General features: G+C 47.0%; 1 protein-coding gene across 1 annotated transcript in view; it reads left to right on the forward strand.

Annotated features, from left to right (window-relative positions):
- LOC131284469 (amyloid-beta-like protein) overlaps positions 1–18801 on the forward strand; it is a 68951-nt gene that overhangs the window by 31884 nt on the left and 18266 nt on the right. Inside the window, exons 3-5 of the mRNA XM_058313329.1 lie at positions 4185–4323; positions 7310–7531; positions 9759–9761. Coding sequence (XP_058169312.1) covers positions 4185–4323; positions 7310–7531; positions 9759–9761 — 364 coding nt within the window. The remainder of the gene's footprint in view (positions 1–4184; positions 4324–7309; positions 7532–9758; positions 9762–18801) is intronic.

Consider the following 18801-nt stretch of genomic DNA (forward strand, 5'->3'; position numbering starts at 1 on the left):
CCACCCCTCCTCAGCAGCATCCAGTGCAAGCTGCAGTCGATGCGCTTTTGCGGCGAAGAATTTCATGTCCAAGCGGCACAACATACCTTCTTTTTGCGGTAGTGCGAGGAAAAAGTAAACGAAAGCATCGAGAACCACCATCCCACTCGAGTGCATGCATTTCTGGACCACGATGGAGAAAACTTTACCGTTGCAGCCATTTTCCCCCGGCGGACCGGAAGAGAGAATCAAGATGTCCCGGGCTGGCACTCACCAATACCCTAAGCCTCGGCCGGAAGACGTCTACTAACCTCGAGCACGACCAACGTCCGCCCGGGTTACGGTTCACTAACACCGGTTGTGGTTCTCGATGGCCTTCCGGGATCGTTAGCAGTTTTGTGGACATTTTACTGTGTGTTTCGGTTTTTTGCGCTCCATGCACGATGTGAGCGTGTGTATGAGGGAGAGGGAAAACCACTCAAGAGGAAAAAGTCCGCATGAAAGCACAAAAAACTGAGTGTAGAATACATTAAACATGCATCCTGGACGGGGTTTAGGATAGGCATCGGAAGCACTTGCATCTTTTCATTCAAGGATTGATGATGCATGTAAACATTTTTCCAGAAAATTTGCACTTTCTTATAAAAATAGCCAAAGATGCACACCACGAAACGGAAGTAAATATTTGCTTTCCATTGATTGCTAATGAAGCTACACACAAAACCATAGCTATCCGGTTCTCGTGTAGGAATAGTTGATTGCGATCATTTAACTGACGCTAGGCAAGAAGAACATTCGAAAAATCTTTCTTATTTGTTGATTAATGAAGTGACCAGCTGTTAGAAGACTCATTCGATTCTCACTCACAGTAATGTAATGAGCTAACTTTGAAGCAGGTGCACTACTGACATCCCAGAGAAGCAGCCTAATGTCTGCCCGTCCTAATATTTACCCAAACACCCACCAGCCGCCTCCATGGTTCATGTTGGCACGAGCATAGGTTGAACCTCCCTCCACCCCGGAGAGATGCGTTGCAACCTGAAACCGTTTGCAAAACCTTCCGTAATGGGATGCCTCTCGTTGCATCGTTCCAGAAGTGGCAGAAGGAAATTACACCCGGAGAAGATTAGTTTTTCTTCTCCACCTCCGGGTTTCCACCCTTCGTCGCTTCCTGGTGAGGCAATACTTCGTGATTGCCCGTGCGCCATTTGCTGGCACCGGAAGCAAACAGGATGAGGCATCGAAATCGAACATGGGACGCAAGGACAACCGGGGGGAGGGATGGAGAACATATTCATCAGTGCTTTTCCAATTACTCCGGCTGGCGCACAAGGATATTAGTGCACGGAAATCTGGCACAGACGTCATCGAAGCATTTTCTTGACGCGGCACCAACCCCAATGGAAGTCGTGACGTGTCGCATCGAAATCGAAGTCACACAATCGTTGATTAAAGAAACGGATGTTTATTTATGTATATTTTGTGTGGCAAAGGGCACGGTACGGCCGGATGGTGGGAAAGGGGGCGGTGTTCATACATAATCAATCGTTTGCGTGGCATGCGAGCGTTGGTTTGTAAGAGTGGATAAATGAGGCGCCTTCAGCCGTTCACTGATTTTCCGGCACATTGGCGAAGAAATTTGATTATTGATTAACGTGCCATTATAGCACGCGACGATATGAAAAGGACGGATCACAAACAGACTAAAAATAATATGACTAAAAATAGGACCAGTGGAAGAAGAACCATAGACGAGTCTGAAGAAAACCTCTCATTTGGAGACATTTTTAGGATACGAATCTTACTGACAGCTCTGCAACACGTAAAGAAAATAAATTCAGTCCTAAGACTGGTTCATATTTCTCACAATTTAATCAACTAAGCTTTTCACGGACAATAAAATCTACAGTCCGCGTTTAAGCCCTTCGTTCTGCTTGATAGGCACGAGTTATGTACAACGCGTTGGTTCTTAAAGTGTACCTTAGTACCTTCACACGCCCCTTCACTTAGACTCTCAGCATCGCCTTGCGCTTTCTCTCTCTCTCTCTCTCGTGGTTCTTGTTCTCGGCCACTCCAGTACACTTGACTTCGGGCTTAATTACGCTTTACATTAACTGATCACGCAAAATGTACGCAAGCAGCGCGGGCGCTCACCAAACAAGCCCGGAGGGTGGTTCGAAAGGCGTCCTGCTGGACGGTGGCATAAAGGAAGCTAAATTACGTTATGCTCAATCTCATTAGCACGTTTCTTCAATCCGGTGATACAGCGGTAGAAATGAACCAGGTTAGGATAAGGCTGTGGAAACGGAACAGAGAAATGGTGGGGAGCAAGGAAAAACCCCAAGCTTCCCATCATTACAGGGTATGGAATGGGGTGGGAAAGGATGATCTACGGGAGGTTATCTTTTCCTGTTTTTTTCACCGCTTCCTCCCTCCGGTATGACACAAAACGGAGGTGGTTTTTAAACAGCGCAACCAGAAGCTCGGGAAGCACAAACAAGGGTCAATTTTCCAGCTTTTCCTCCACGTGCCCCCGACGGTAAAAACTTTAAATCCCGATGCTCGAGGGTGGATTGTTATTCCGATTATAATTGCTCATTAGCATAAATTCATCCCCACGTCAGCTGCCTCCGGGGACCTCCGGGGTTGGATGTCGTGTGGAAGCTTCATAGCTGATGTGATTCTTTTCCAGTTTTTCCTACTTTTTCTTACACCATCCTGCCTGGCTCGGTGGGCCGCCATAAGCTCGCCATTCAGCTGCCATCCACCACGACATATTATGCAGTTGTTGGGCCGTTTGGTCTGGAGGTCTGAAGATGGTAGACATTTAAGGTGCACCGTTTGAGGTACCAGAAATCGAGCGCACACGGCTGTTGAAGAGGAAATGAGGGAAAACAAAACGATGACAGAAAAGAGATCATTTAATTTCACGCCTGCCGAGTAGATAAAGTCGGCCCAAGCGTCCATTTCTGATGTACATTCGAAATGAGACTTTTAGCTAAATCAGTCTACAAAAACCACCAAAAGCAGGAAGCTTAATGTGTCACAAAGGGTCATAGCAAAGCGTATTGCATTGGGAAAATAGTTAGCAAACGTACCGAAACCAAAAAGGAGTGAAATAACAATTCCGCGATTGCCGTTCGTTAGAGAAATAAACTTTTTCTTTCCCCACTCCGATAAGCATTCGCGAATCCGCCGTTAGCCGCGTTGTGACAGTTCATGATGGTGGCAAAGGAAACAAGGAAAGCGACAGGAAAGCGGGAACGAGCAATGGATGCAACCGAGCAGTGTAATTTTGCCCTGCGAAATGGTCACATCCGTTTTATCGTTTTATCCATGCCGGGTTTTTGCGCCGGCCGAGGGAGATGGAAAAGCGCCGGGACGATGTCGCGACGCCGGGTTTTTGAGTCGGGAAAAGCGTCAGCCGCGTTGATTCAATTTGAATTAGAGTGAAAAATGGCGTGAAATTTTACAATCACCCCGTCACAAAGCTATCACAACAAACGGTAAACGGACCGGAGACCGGGATATCTTCTGGCGACGAACAATAAAAGCCAGCTGGGTGGAAAAGTCGAGGCTCTGACAAAAAAAAAAAACAAACAAAAAAATCAAACAAAACAAAACCGAGCGAAACTTTATGGAGGTTCAGAATCATTCTCGAGATAACAGATTGTCTGTCAGCGTAGCGTGGCTGTCGTTCTGTTTTCAGTTGAAGAGTGTTTGCTGTTTAAATGTTTGTGTGGTTGTATGGGAAAGTAAGTTAAACAGTTGTAGAAAGGATGAATATTCCAAATATTATGTTGATGTAAGGGTTAAATAAGCTTAAAGTATATAACAAATCACCTGATGTTCTTTTTGAAACGTGAAGAAACCAAAATAAATTTCATTTCCCATGTTTTAAATAGTTTAATCAAGTTAATTACACACCTCCCTCCCTTACCCTTATTTAATCAGCCATTTTTCATTCACCTTACTGCGCTAGGCGGAATCAAACTACACCATATTGCGACCGAATTTGCTTGAAAGAAAATTACTTTTAAAACCCTTTTCCCGGATTAAATCCCATTCCCGGGTTGAGGAAGATAAAAATAAAATTTTTAATTAATCTTCGCCCGATACCTTTCGAATCCACCGTTTGCAACATAATTGAACCCTGTGTGCTGATGTCGGATTTTCCCCCCGCTCTCTCTCTCTCTCTCCTCCAGGTGTACCCGGGACGAGACATTACCAACATCGTGGAATCGTCGCACTACCAGAAGATCGGTGGTTGGTGCCGCCAGGGTGCGCTGAATGCAGCCAAGTGCAAAGGTGCCCAGCGATGGATTAAACCGTTCCGGTGTCTCGGTAAGTATATGTGTGTAAGGGCGGTGCTCAACGGTGCTTCCGTAGGTTGCGAGTAGTTTTTCCTTTCACCCATTCTCCCCCGGCGACGACAGGCAGTATTCATTACAACACGATTCACGCGGATAAATGTCGGTTCACTTTAATTTTCGGTTATCCCTCCGCTCCATCAGGAGCAAGGAGGACATTTTCCGCTGTTCGCCGTCAGTCGGTTCGGTTGGTCGGTAAAAATAGCCAGACCAACGCAGTCTTGGTCACATGGAAGCGTAGCACGACTTAAATTAAATTCTATTTATCTCACCCTACAATCTACGCCGAAAAAGAAGCGCCGGAGAAGGCAAAAAGAAGCCAGAACCAACACGCTGACGCGCTCGTGGAATTGACACAGTTTTCTCCGCCAAACGTTGCTTCCGACTGGTTTCCGACCAGCGCCCAGCGGAAGATGTTTTCGTTTCTTATCGCCGCACCATAATTTTCCTTCAAGATACTAGCGTTCGCCATTAAAACCACCGGCGTTCTTGTGCTGGCGGAAATGTGTTGCCAGCGCTCGACGGTGAGATTGTGTAAAATTTGGTTCGTTTTTAAATGACTAAACCGAGTGGCTGACTTCCTCGGCTTTCATCCTACCCAGCCCGGACAGACGTCTCAAAAAAAGGGCGGGAGCATTATCCTTGGCAAGAAAGCGAACCGTTGCGTCGGGCGTGTCGGCTTCTCGGGGTACATAAATACACACACTTACCCCGGGACTGGGAAGCAAAAAGCGTGTAACTAGGACATTATTTCTGTCACGTCATCACGCGCGTTCGCTGGCGCCTTTGTCTCGCGCTAAATCAGGGCTGTGTGTTCGTTTTTTCCGCACACTTTTCCGATGGTGGCTCGCCCCCCTTGAAGATAGAGAATGTGGTTGTGCGTGTGCCTCTGTGCGTGCGCCCAGAAATATGGCGAACATTATTAAATTAGTGATCCGACAAAAATGTACTCGTTCCGTGTTTTATGGAGCACTTTGAGCTTCCAGTTTGGCCTAGGGACGATGCCAGGCGACGCGCGATAAACCGGGATATTTTACTTTGAATAAATTTTACGTTACAGAGCGTCCCCCCCACAGCTCCCTACGACTGGCCAGGAGGAAATTTACATTACTCGCACATTAATACCTGCACGGTTGGTTTGGCAGCGCGATAACAGAGCGTCGGAGATAATTTCCTGGATGCGTACGGCCCGGGGTTTTATGCTACGGACCGGTATTTTAATGAACTACCGGTTGGGTTGTTTTTTTTTTATTTCCGCAACAGGGAAATAATTCAATTCATCACCGTTCAATGATCTAATCTCAAACAAAGCCAGTTGACACAGAAATAAAAAGCTTAACAGAACATGAACTCGCACAGTTCGTAATTCAATTACCCGACATTTTGCAATCCATTTCGCCTCCAGCCGCCCTTCAAGGCAAGCGATTTATGCAACACCAACAACCGCATCGGGATCCGCTGTTTTTCCCCCGCTGAAAAGCCTCTCACGTTACTGCCTGTGAACTAGGAATGACACAGAACAAAACGAGGAGAAAAAAAACAGCAACCGTTAACCGTTGCAACGTGACAGACTAATTGGAAATCATAAAGCGTGTCTATAAATGCATTAGTCCGCCAATTTGCAGTTGATTGAATGGCAAAGTACACGGAAAAAGAACATTCGGTTCGAGAATTAATTTCACTGCAGTGTGTTTTCCGCGTGTGCGGTAGATATTGTGCAAATGAGCAACGCTTCCATCGACCGGCCGTTCGAGGGGTTTTATTAGTGCTTTTTCGTGTATAGAACCCCGAAAACCCCTAGCTGGCCATTAGAAGTGCAGCTTTAATGAATAAATAATACCGACTTCACACCGGATACTCGGAACGGAATCGCTCCACATCGAGGAACGGTCCGGGAACCGTAACTGTTGCTGCCACTTTCCCGATTGCATAATTGGATTTTAAACGAGTGAAATTAATTTTGCAAACATCTGACCGGACCGTAGATCTCACCCCCTCCACGCCCTACCCCCGAATGGTGCGGCTCGTGTCGTGTTTCCGCCGGGAATAATCCGTTTCCCAGGTCGGTTCGGTCAGCGAACGCGAGAAGTGTCATCCTTAACGGAGCGCTCGCGAACGCCTAGATGCGTATCCTATGCCACTTGTGCCAAGCGGCTGCGAGCGAAAGGTCAGACAAATCCCGATTTTATCCTACTTTCGGGATGGCCAGATTTCTCCAGTCAAACATTTGTCGCACTTTCGGCCGCCAACGATCGGTCGAACGGACGGACACTGAGTTTCCCGAGCTTGGTCCTAGCAAACGCAACCTTTCCCTGTCCTGTGAAGTGTTTGTGTATTCGAAACGGGACCTAATCGTGGGTATCGAAGAGCGTTCTTTCGGCGTTTGAAGAACTGCTCTGATACGACGGTCATGCCGTGCGATCGCTTAGCCTTAGGAGTATGTTCACCCTCTATTTTTTAAATCACCGTTTTTCGTTCAAGCTGTGAAAGCTCTTTGATCGTGAAGTTTGTTCATTAGTTATGTCCCAACTACTGTTTCCAAGGGTTTTTTTCTGGTCGTTAGACCATCACGAAGGAATTCACTTGGTTTGTGTAGAAAATATCAACAAGAGTTGAAATTAAAAACAAATGTTTCCAATGTATTACATTTTTTATAAATTTTAATTTAAAAACATTTTCCAATCAACTCATTAACCAATGATGCAATAAATACCGAATACTTATCGAGAACGGCATTCCATTTAAATGAAAACTCATCACTCACGCAGAGCGTACATTGAATAGATTCAATAAAGATAACAAAAATATTGAAAGAATGTCTTATAACTAGCCGATTAATTCAGCAGGAAGTAGCCAACTTTATTGTCACCCGCTTTAATTAAAGCCTCACACATTTTGTTCGTCCTTTCCACAAATTAATCCGTTCGTTCTATCCGTCCTACCCGTCCAACAACACGCAGAGGGACCGTTCCAGTCGGATGCGCTGCTCGTGCCGGAAGGCTGCCTGTTCGATCACATCCACAACGCGTCGCGCTGCTGGCCGTTCGTCAGGTGGAACCAGACCGGTGCGGCCGCCTGCCAGGATCGCAACATGCAGATGCGTAGCTTCGCCATGCTGCTGCCCTGCGGCATTTCGCTCTTCTCCGGCGTCGAGTTCGTCTGCTGCCCGAAACACTTCAAAGGTAGGTGCAAAAATATGTCGCTGCCGACGAACACATTTTATTGTTTGGTTTGAACTTGTGTTCGGTTTGTTTTTGCAACTCTTCCACCAAATACCAGCAGCATTTTCGGTGCGCGTGTTTTAAAAAATGGCTTTCGCAAGCGCCCTTCGGAAATGTGTTTTGTTTTACAGTTAAAACGTATGATGGCAGCAGCCAAAAATGCCACTCCAAATCAAACCGAAAGCTCGCGAAGTGTACGGTCCTGGTCCGCTACGCTTGATTGCCCTCGATCGGAACCGGTAGCTTAAAAGCCGTCGCAAATAGTTCCGACGATCCTCGCGGAAATCGTTGCATCGTTTTGGAGTGATAAAAAAAAAGAAAGACGCACTTTGAAATGCTTTTTAGAAGGACGCGTTCCGGAGTGAGCTATCACCGGGATGACGATTGCGCGTGTACAGCAAGTTCCCAACGAACACCCTTTATTTTTCCCAACGACACCCTTTTTTTATCAACCCGATTGCACAGGGGAAAGGGGGTTTAATGGATGCTTCCTTCGTACGCGAGTCGGGGTCGTCGACAAATAGAGGTCGATACGAGATAGCTCCCGCTTTAGGCTTATCGGAAGGAAACATTTTTCACCGAACGGGGTCGAGAAAATCGACGTCTCGGAAACGTGAAAAATATTGCATCACGAACCACGCGGACGACGCCGATGCTGTTGATGGTGATGATGATGATGATGATGGTAATGATGGTGGAACAATGAAACTATGGCGCATTCAGAGCAAGATGAACGGGCCCTGAAAACAAATGGCTTTACGGAATTATGCTTCATTCGGTGTGTGGGTGTGCGTGTGGTGGTGTGTGTGGTTGTGGAATTTGTTTTTCTTGTTCTTGTTTGACCCCGCATGAAAAATGACTGCCATGGCAGCACAATGACAAACGGTGAATGATGGCACCGAAAGCAAGAAAAGACCGAACACAAAAAGCGAACCTCGAATGCGGCAGCGAGCACACACACACACACACCGGGAAACCGCAAACCTAAGTCCAACGTCACCACCCGGGACCGAACCACACCGACACCCGGATAGCAAACAGGTAGAGCGCCAAACAACAAAGTCCGTGGTCCTTGAAAAGCTGCTCTCTTATCCTCATTTTTCCGCCCAGCGCATAAGCTTTCGCCGGGGTGGGGAAACATCATCGTTTAAAAAAAAAAAACCGACGAGAAGAAAACGAACAAACTTTACGGTCCCGGGTACAGAATTGTCTTTTAAAAGTTTTCCGAGTGCATCAAATTTGCATAATATTGCCTTTCGCTACGCCATCCCTCAAACGGCGGGGTTGGAACGCCGAGTGCTCCCGGGGAAGCCGAAATCGAACCAACCGAACGAAAGAAAAGGACGAGGACAATGGGTGTGGCCCGCTGGTAACCTTTCACCCGAGAGCAACACTCGTTTCTAGCAACCTTTTCGAGGGCGATTTTTTTTTAGGGTTTGGCGCGCTACTAACACCGACCGGCGGTTTTTTTTTCTGCTGTATGCGGTGCGATGATGCTGACACGGGCAAAAGTGTTCACCGTTCACTATCATCAGCACAGCGACAGCATGATTGGGGCATTACCCGACCCTCCCCGGCCCGTTGATGGTTGGGCCCCGGGTTTGGGAAAGCTAGCTCGAAAATCGCGGGAAAAAGGGAAACAAAAATACGGCGAGAAAAGCGATCCCAACAAACCGATTACACATACGAACGCTGTTCGGGGGAGGGGAGGGCGGTTCTCCGGGAGGTTGGACTCGGGGCACAATTTAAATGTTATTATTATGCAAATAAATCTCTGGAAAATCTGTTTCGCCTTCGCCGGTCGAGCTGCAAACGTGCACATGCGCTTCGGTGCTCGGTGGACCTCGTGCTGCGTTGCGGGGGGTGGAGTCGGTGCTCGGTGGGGGCCGATGATGGTGCCTTAAATGGCGGGAGAAATGTGCAAACGAGTTTAAGTAATGTTAATCACACCTCCGCCCCGCCCTTCGCCAAAAAACCCCCGTTCCCTGGGAAGGGTTTTTAGGAAGTTCCACTTGATATGGTGCATCCTGCGGTGAGACTCAACACACTCCATTATATGGATTGCGAGAGGATGGATGAACTCCGGGTTTCGGGCGACGCCAACCGTTCCACCGGACTTCCTGCCGAGTTTGACCTTTTCCGAAAGCGCACGAGAGCGAGGCGCAGAGTGATTTCAGCAAAGCGAAAGCCGGTTGTTGCATAAACCAAACGACGGTTGTTTAATCCACCGTCACGCTTTCCCTCTTATCGCAGCCTGGTGAAGCATGATTGCATATCTAATGTCGGAGTGTAAACTTTCTTTTCCCCCCGCTTTTTTCACTCCCGACCCGTGAGAACACACCATCAGGAACCAGAGCTAAATTGTCCTTAGTGTGTCCTCCGACACGATAGGCTTGTTGTTGGTCCGTCGGGAAGGCAAACTCAAACAGAACCGGGCAGCAACTGCTGACTCTCGATTGTGGCAAATGTCACCCGGGACATGCCGGGTTACAGGCGCGCAGCATCAACGTGGCACAAAGCAAGCCGGTTCTCGAGTGCAGTTCGGTTCGATGTAGTAGAACGCTAAATCAGCAACAATCGTCAACCAAGCCCGGGCCATTCGGCACAGTTGCTTTTCGGTGAAAGATTTGTTGATCCAGCGGTTGCGGTGCCCATGGTTGGTTGGTTGCACCAAACGTGGCCCTGTGACCCGTAGCGACAGTTGTGTCAGCAGCAGACGATGAGTAACCTCACGTGTCATGCCGGATGGACCGGTTATTTTCTGTCATCCGCCACCGCAAGCACGAACCACCGACCATTTTGTCACGAACAGACGGCATTGGGTTTGGTTCGGTGCATTGTTACTCACATGCGTTTATAGGGTTGGTTAGTGTATTAAGAAGCGTATAGCCACTGCAAAACGTTCGTGAAACAATTGCAAAACGAACCTCATTACTTGATGAAATATTAAAAATTCATTCACTGCTGTTTTATGCTACTGTCTTTTCAACAACACGCTTTGATCGTTCATGATTGCAACGGTTTCAAATTTACTAAAATGTACTCCCGGTTTTGTGCAAAAAGACAAACATACCCAGAAAATGAATGATCCTGTTGCAGAATCATTAAGCGACCATTATAAGACAAGAAACGAGTCGTTTATCCTCACCGGGTAGGACACTTCATGGCAACGCTGCTGAGCAACTCCTCGGCAGCAACACTTGTGAAGGCAAACAGACGAGATGAGATAATCCTCCGATGGTGCTTCGTTTTGTTTTGCCGGGTCAGGGGCTTTCATTAACCTCGCCGGCTCGGGCCATGTTTTGGGCTGGGCGAGAGAGTTGATGATTAAATTCCTCGATTCTCCTCCTCCGCTCGAGTGACAGCCGCAGTTGCATGCTCCGAGGGATAGATTCGCATCCGAGAAACGATAACGATGGTTTACGACGATGACTTTTCCACGGCTAAAATACTTACACATCGGAACGGTGCCGGTACGATGGGTTGGTTGAAAAATACGAGTGAAGCGAACGATGTAAACCACTCTGCCAAGGGCGGGGAACTTTCTGTTCTGTTCAATTTTGTTCGAATGGATTCCACAGTTTAGGGGAGTTTTCGAAAGCGAAAAAGAAAAACTGGAAAGTCTACAACGGTAATCATAGCTCACCGATGGGGTGGTTCCTTGTGCTGCTTTGGCTTGCCCCAATCATTCGATATCTTTGCTCTACCCTCTCTCTCCCCACCGGTGGCCACAGAAACCAGAAACCCTGAAGGCAGACGCCACTGTTTAATTGCTCGTAATTTTCGAATCGAAAGCATCATTAATTTTATCGGAAATCTGTTTTCTTTCCAACCGTTCGAAAGTGACCGCGGGTGGGCAGGGTAGGGAAAACCGGGGTGAGGAGTAGGGTACTGGCCGCGGACATCCCATTAGGGATGGTTGTCCCCTTCTCCCAGTTCCATGTTGTATGTTTGAACTGGCCGACCCCAAACAGCCCGTAGAGGATGAGCGTTTGGCTTCACTCCAGAGAAGCGATCCTTTCGGGGGTGTCCTGATTCTCCGGGCTCTCCCTTACTCCCTCACTCAGTCCTTGTCTCTTTCTCGCTCCTATCCTCGAAGGACTCGACCACTTGGTGCGGCACTGCAGGAACCCCACGCCTATGGCGTTACCGTTCGCCCTGTCCGGTTACGCGAAACGATAAATTGTTCGCCCCACCCCCACAGAGCCCCCCTGCCGTGAAGAAACACGGCTGTCCCGCTGAGCAATTAATTCCGCCTGACAGCAATTTCCCCCCACCTTCCCCCAATAACCCAACCGACCGGAAGTCCCCACCGGCGAGTGTTTGAGGTTTGGCCGGAAGAGAGCGACACCGGTGGGGTGGGTGGAGAACCTCCACTAAGGGCCGCCTTGGGTAGACCCTCCACTGGCAGGGAAATGATGAGAGGTTGGTCAACGAAATCACAACGCGATGGTGGCAGCAGCGGGACCCCCCTTGTGTTTGTGTATGGCTATCGATTAACAAGCGACGAACCCGATGGTGTATTTTGGGGTGTTTTTTTTTTCTCGTATCAAATCTTGCGGCATCATTAGCAGAAGGTCAAAATAATCGAACCAAAGGGACGGAAAACCGTTACACCGAAAAAGGAAAAACGTTAGCAAAATGGACCAGCAAAAGAAGCGAGAAAACTTCCCAACCTTATGCGATCCATTGTTGGACGATGCAGGAGAAGTGTTTGGTTTTGTTTGCCGGCTTGGCAATGAAACAATTGGCAGTTCAATTTATCATCTATCATCATGTTGCAACTGACAGCCGCCGATTCGAGGTACAGTGCACGCTCCTTTCGTTCTCGTTTCTTTCTCTCCCTTTCTCTCCTCGCGGTTCGGTTTCCAAGTTCCATACCACGCAGCTGCAGCTGACAGGCCGCGCGACGTGCGAGGAGTTTCGGGTTGTGGGTTGAGTGGTCTCACAAACCCCGAACCACTTCAACTGGAAACCATGGTCCGCTGATTGAGCCAACGAATTAACCGATTTTCCGATGCTTCCGACCATTTTCGGATGCAACTCCGCAACAGCTCCGATGACCGCGGACATTGTGGTGGTGGTTGCAATTTTACTACCCCTCCCGGGGTTGGTCACAATCGGCGGGGAGGGAGAGAGTGTCGATGGGAGGTGTTTGCAGGAGCCAGCATCCTGTGGTTGAATATTTTATGCTTTCATCACTTTCCGAGGACGCGTTCCACGGTGCAGCACCGGAACGACTGTGCATGCATTATAAATCGGTTCCTGGTGGGACAAGAGGACAATCCTGTGTGAGCAACATCGCTGGCCTAAGGGCAGGATGAGGCATAATGCTCGATCCATTACCCTCGTGAAGTTATTTGCAAAGTCCAACTGTCATGCTCAATTTATCTATTATCAAACCCAACGCTTCGTTTCCTTCCGTGGACACGAACCTCCAATGGAGGTCGTGTGGACCAATGCCAGCGTTGTTTTGCATTTGTGCTTCTGATGGCATCGGTTACGACACATTTTATTTTTAATGGCACCTTCCTGGGTCACTGAGAGTAATTTAAAAAGACGCAGCACTTTGTTTTCTATAAAAAAAAATCCTGGAACAAAAAAGGCGACGTGTAGAGATGAATAAGAGGAGATAAAAAGGTGCACTTTTGAAAAACCGGAGGAACCTGCGGATGGACGTGAAACGAACGGAAACAAACACTGCGACACTCAGCTTACTTTAAGGTAAAAGTTAAGTAAACTGTCACGTCAAGCTTGGCAGCACCGTTTAGACAGCTGCTTCGTTGGATTTCTCTCACATTCCTCTTACATAAACACCGTCACCCATCACGGGAATTGACCATCCCATCCAACGAGCGAGTCAACCACCAGGCGCCTCCACTGGTGGACCGTGATGTGATTTTATGCGTCAAACATTCGCACTTTCCTTCAGCCGATGGTCGAAGGTCATTAGGAGACATCGGTCATAAAGCGTTCGATGAAAAACGATTTGTCCTCGAAAGTTTTCTATCGTGAATAAAAGTAATAAGACGGGCAACATTACGTACGTGCTTGGCGTAGTTAATTTTAAAAACAAAGAGCTTTACAAAACATCTAAAGCCTCCTGCACAATGAGTTTTCTGCTTTACAGATTGTTCTAAAACGTAACAAAAAAAATCAAATAGGTCGGGATTCCTTCCCAAAGAATGACTTCGTAACGCTCTTATACCATTAGCCTTTGTAAGCAGCCATCAATGGTGCTAGGAGGAAGGCAAACTTTTATCCAATCCCATACCCTCACCAGTGACGAGTTCTTAATGTGCCAACTCAAACGGCAATCAATGGCACATGGCGTATCGACCTCGAGACTAAAGCCGAGTGTGTCAGCCTCAATCCACTCAAACCGGTGCTTACACCCTCGGCCGAAGCCAACCACACACGTTCGGTGTTTGAAATGGGTTCACAGTCCTGCCACGTGTCACTTGAGGCCGTTTCGCACAGCCCTGGATGCTTGAAACATGAACTCGCAGGAATTGCTGCTTGTGGCAGCTTTGAGGGGCTTTTTGGGTGGGGTAAAACTCACCACCACCACACAAAACTTTGTCAAACTATTTGATTTAACTTTGGCACTAGGTGGTAAAAAAGCGGACCCTTTTACTGCAGACTCAAATGAACTAAGGAAAACGAGGACAAACTTGATAGTAACGAATTGTTTTTTTTATACAAACCTTTTCTTCCCCATAGATTAGCAGAAAATTTCACTAATGTTGGAAACTCGGTGAACAAAGCCAAATTTTATTCATCCCAATCTCCTCCACCGCCCCAACACAACCAGCAGTTTCCTTTTCAGCCTCATATGGCTTTGCACGACGTTGATAATGACATAACGAGCCAAGCTTTTCCTCCCACACTTTCTCTTTCTCTCTTTCTCTCTTTGAGCTACTTGTAAATAAGGACGAATGTTTGAAGGGTCTACTATTGGCTTCCTAACGGAAAGTAGCTACGCTGGATGGAAACAAATTGGGGAAAAATGCCTTCGTTTGTTCGCTAACATTTCTCCACCTTTTCGGGTGGGTTAGAAGGGGGAAACCCCTATCACAGCCTGGCCAGTCGGAACGAGGTCTCCACCAGTTTTCTAATGTCACTCCCGTAGCTCTGGTATAATGAAAGTGTGAAAGCTTTTCACGAGCCCTTTTGATGATTCTCGAGTCGAGCTCAAGCTAAGCTCGAGGCGAAGGGGACGAAAGGCTGGTTGTGGGATCGAGGGGGATACTTTCTAGCCTTCGACTCTGTTTGCTTGTTTGGCTTCTGCTGCTTGTGTGTGTGTATTTTTTCGTCCATCTACAGTGTACCCTCCGCGCTCCTATGCTTCTTATTTTCTAATTTCCATCTCATAAACACACACACACACACACAGTGCGTCCCGGAGAGCCTAAAACCCCTTCTGTTAATATGCGGCAGCACAACGGAAGTCCAATCGGCAGCCATCATCTTCATTTCCAAGCCATCACGAAACGACATTCGCTAGCTCGGGTTTGCGGTGGATTGCGAAATGAGCGCCCGAAAATGGAAGGGTTCGTCCGTGAGTCGCCCTTTTGTTTGCGCCCCCCTTTTTGTGTGCGGCAGTCGGTCCTGGGCAGGGAACCATCTGCTAGGAGCTGTTCCGAGAGCCGGTGACGGTGGATTACAGCGGCTCCAACAGCGTTCGCAGGCGGCCTGTGGTTTGCATTAAAAATGCCCTTGCTGTCGCACAGAAGGACGGGCTTTGTTCGAACGACGGTCGAAATACAAAAACCCATGTTTCTGGTAATGGTACATTGATATGAATGTTGCTAGATGAACTCGAAAAGAAGGGTTTTTTTTCTACCTTCTTAACAAAACGTAACACATTGTACAGTCAAATGAGGGGGATTTACAATGAACGATGCTGGCTCAGCTGAAATTCTGTAGCAAAATACTACGTTATAAAATTCGCATTACCTAATTAACAATCTCTAAACAAACTATCGGAAAATGTAGCGAAACTTATCCAAAAAGCTTGCACACACTGCGGGAAAATATATTTTAACTAACCTTGCATGCTTTTGAACACGTTGACTGCCATGTCACCTAAAAGAGGGTGACAGCAGAAATCACTTCTAAAATGTTTTCATCCCATAAATAAATGAAAATACAACATTTTTATGTTATTATAGTTATATTTATTATCATTTCTTTGAGATGCGAAATTGTTGCTTAGCCTACAAAAATCGTTGTTTCAATAAATTTTATAAACAAATTTAATTAAAAAAGATTGTACAAAAAAAAGTGTGCTAAAAACGTCTGGCAGTCAACGTGTTAAATGTTATCTTACTTTACATCTCACTTACTAACCCCTTCTTTCCCGGCTCAACCAAACGTGCATTAATAAGCACGAAAGGGCGTACAGAAACTACCAGCGGGCCCTTCATTAATTTAGCTAAAAGTTCTTTTTCGCAACTTTTACGCCAGCTTCGCACAAATAATTGCACTGGCTTAGTGGAAACCCGCGAGCACTATTAATCAGCTCGTCGAAAACTTATGCTCCTCTCGGGCCAGCAGGGGGCGGGATTGCTCACGGTTGTTTATTTTCATTACTTGTCTGCTCCGACTCGCAAGGGTCCCGGGTTTCCCGTTCCTTTTTTTGGTTTCGGCAAGAAGAGTTTTCGGCCCCAAACTTTTAAACCCTTGTACAACGAGGGAGCTCGGACGGCGGTGTGTGTGTTTTTTTACAAACTTGTGCAACCTAATTAAAGCGCTAATGCACCAACGGTTTTCACTGCACAACTCGAACATAATTTGCCGTCGAATTGAAGCTTTAATTCAGCTGCAGCACAAAGCAAGATTTAAAATGTTTCTGCAGTGAGTGAAACAATTTAAACAATGCGCCCGAAATAACTTCGTAAATCATAAGCGGACTTAGCATCATCAAGTACTTCGACAGCTTCCGACAAGCAAGGCCAACAAAAGCGCCGCACTTGGTGATGAAAGCGACGGTCGAAGATTAATTCGATGCTGTTTACGGTAGCTTTTAACGGCAATTAATGAAAGCGCGCCCGCAGATTCTTCACCGCCGGTTTCACCACCAAAGCGGCTCAATCAAAGGACAAAGTTGAGAAGCGAGCAGCTCATCATGATAACAAAGGCTGAGGGAAAGCCCTAAAAAGGCAACGGAGGCGGCTCGAGCAGCACACAAAGGACATAATTGAAGCGACAGAGGAAACAATGTGGTAATAAATTAGGGTCACCGTTGTCTTCAAATCCTTACAACAAAGTATAGGAATGATTAGTGTTCGTAGTCAAGTTGTTTACTTCTATTTAAACGTTATACAGTTGACAAAAGGAAACCGTTTTACGTAACTTGCACTTGAAAGAATAAATAAAATGTGTTAATATTGGTCAACGAATAGTTTTAAGTAACCAAATCTTTTCTAGAAAGGCTGTGATTTTCAAAAGCATCAAATAAATTTGTCCAACAATAGGAAATCTAATTCCTATCTAACTAATTTCGTAAAAAGATTACCCTTCCTTTCCCAACCCTTGGTCTTTCCGTTTTTCACTCGCGAAAATTCACTCGCCTGTCAATACTTAAAACCACTACGCATAAAACGGTGGACGCACAGCCTGGCCACGATAAACTATGGCGGCGTTCGCTCGCTGCTAAACGTAGGAAACAGTAGCGCCTCAGTTAATATTGTTAATGATGACGCTTTCCGCCGAATCCCAGGGCATAGGAAGTGAGATCGCTACCGCCTTCCGCGCGATGCGTAATTTCGGTGGGAACACGCCCCAACACGGCCCCCACCCCCCCTCCGTCGGAAAGCAACCACGCTTAATTAGACAGCGTCATGCCATGGCAAGCCGCGCCATCCTGTCAAAAAGGCACCTACAGCGTCGACTTTGTCGGCCGAAATCAAACCACCGCCACCTTCTCGGAAAGTGAAAGGCCTCCGGGGTCGGGGACGGGCGGGGTACACTTTCGAAATGGCGGGCGCAAGATGAAAGTGAGCCGACGGAAACAACGGAACATAGAACGGAGTCAACGTGAGCGAACGAGCGAAAGAGAGAACTCATCCGGGCCGCTGGAAGGAACGGCACATTTTAACTATTGAGTTAACTTCGCCCGTGGCTGTGGCTGTTTACTGAGCGGAAGCGACCGGGCGCGCGCGGGTGGGGCGAAAGTAAGCAGCCCGTTGTCTATGGTAATGGTAAAATAAAAGCGCCATTTTGATGAAATCATTTTCGCAAATTGCTTCCGACGAAGTTACGAAACGCGCGCGCTACCGTCCCCGTGGCAACCCGCGGGGTTGATGTATAAAGACAAATTTCTTTCGATACGCCAGCGAACCCCGTGAAAGCTTGGCGCTTTACTTTCGTCTACCCGAACGGGGGTGGGGGGGGGGGGGGGGAGGCCCGTCTTTTTATGGACCCCAACCGCCGCCATTGTGCATGGTCATAAAAGGATAGGGAAAGCCCGTAGCAAAACGAACGCACTCGCTTGCCTAAGAGGATGTTTCGCTTCTTGAGAATTAATTCTCCAGCAGTACATGTTAATCATCCAAACTCTGGCTTCCTTTCTCTGGTGAGGGCAGTTAAATGATTTCGTTTTGTGACCATAAGACACTCAGCGAAGGTTTTGATTTATGAACCGATTCCTAGGCGAATTTCCGGATTGCAAGCAAAGAATTAGTCCAATCAAGAAACAATCGAGCGCAATCGTAGAATTTTGGCCCCGAAAAGTTTCACGGATAAAATCATTATGCAAATACAAAATCAATAAACCTCCGCTCCGTTCGAGAGGGATGCGGTTTCGGGCGAAGGTATGAAAAAAAAACCATTGAAAAGGTGCGGGTCGTCCCCGAGGAGTTAAACGGTGGATTTTTGCTCAAACATCATTACTCGCTTTGGTGCTTTCCTCACTTAACGAATGCGTGAAATATTGTTAAACTTTTTACTGCTGAATATAATGGAACATTCAGTTTCGAAAAACACGAACTTAATTTAAAATATGGTAAAAAAATTTATAAAAAAAAGTTATGCCAAAGACGATAAATTTATTGTTGAATTTTTGTTTTTTTCAACCAAACTCATGTTCCGCGTTTTGTTGACAGGTTTTATCCAGTCGAAAGAAAAATAAAGTACGTGGCACGAACACGGGTTGACCCTAGCATTTAGTAAAACCTCAACCGCTGGCCAGATGGTCGGCTGTAGACTAATCGTCGGACGTAAATTAA

The sequence above is a fragment of the Anopheles ziemanni genome, chromosome 3 (genome assembly GCF_943734765.1).
Source record: "Anopheles ziemanni chromosome 3, idAnoZiCoDA_A2_x.2, whole genome shotgun sequence".
NCBI lineage: Eukaryota > Metazoa > Arthropoda > Insecta > Diptera > Culicidae > Anopheles > Anopheles ziemanni.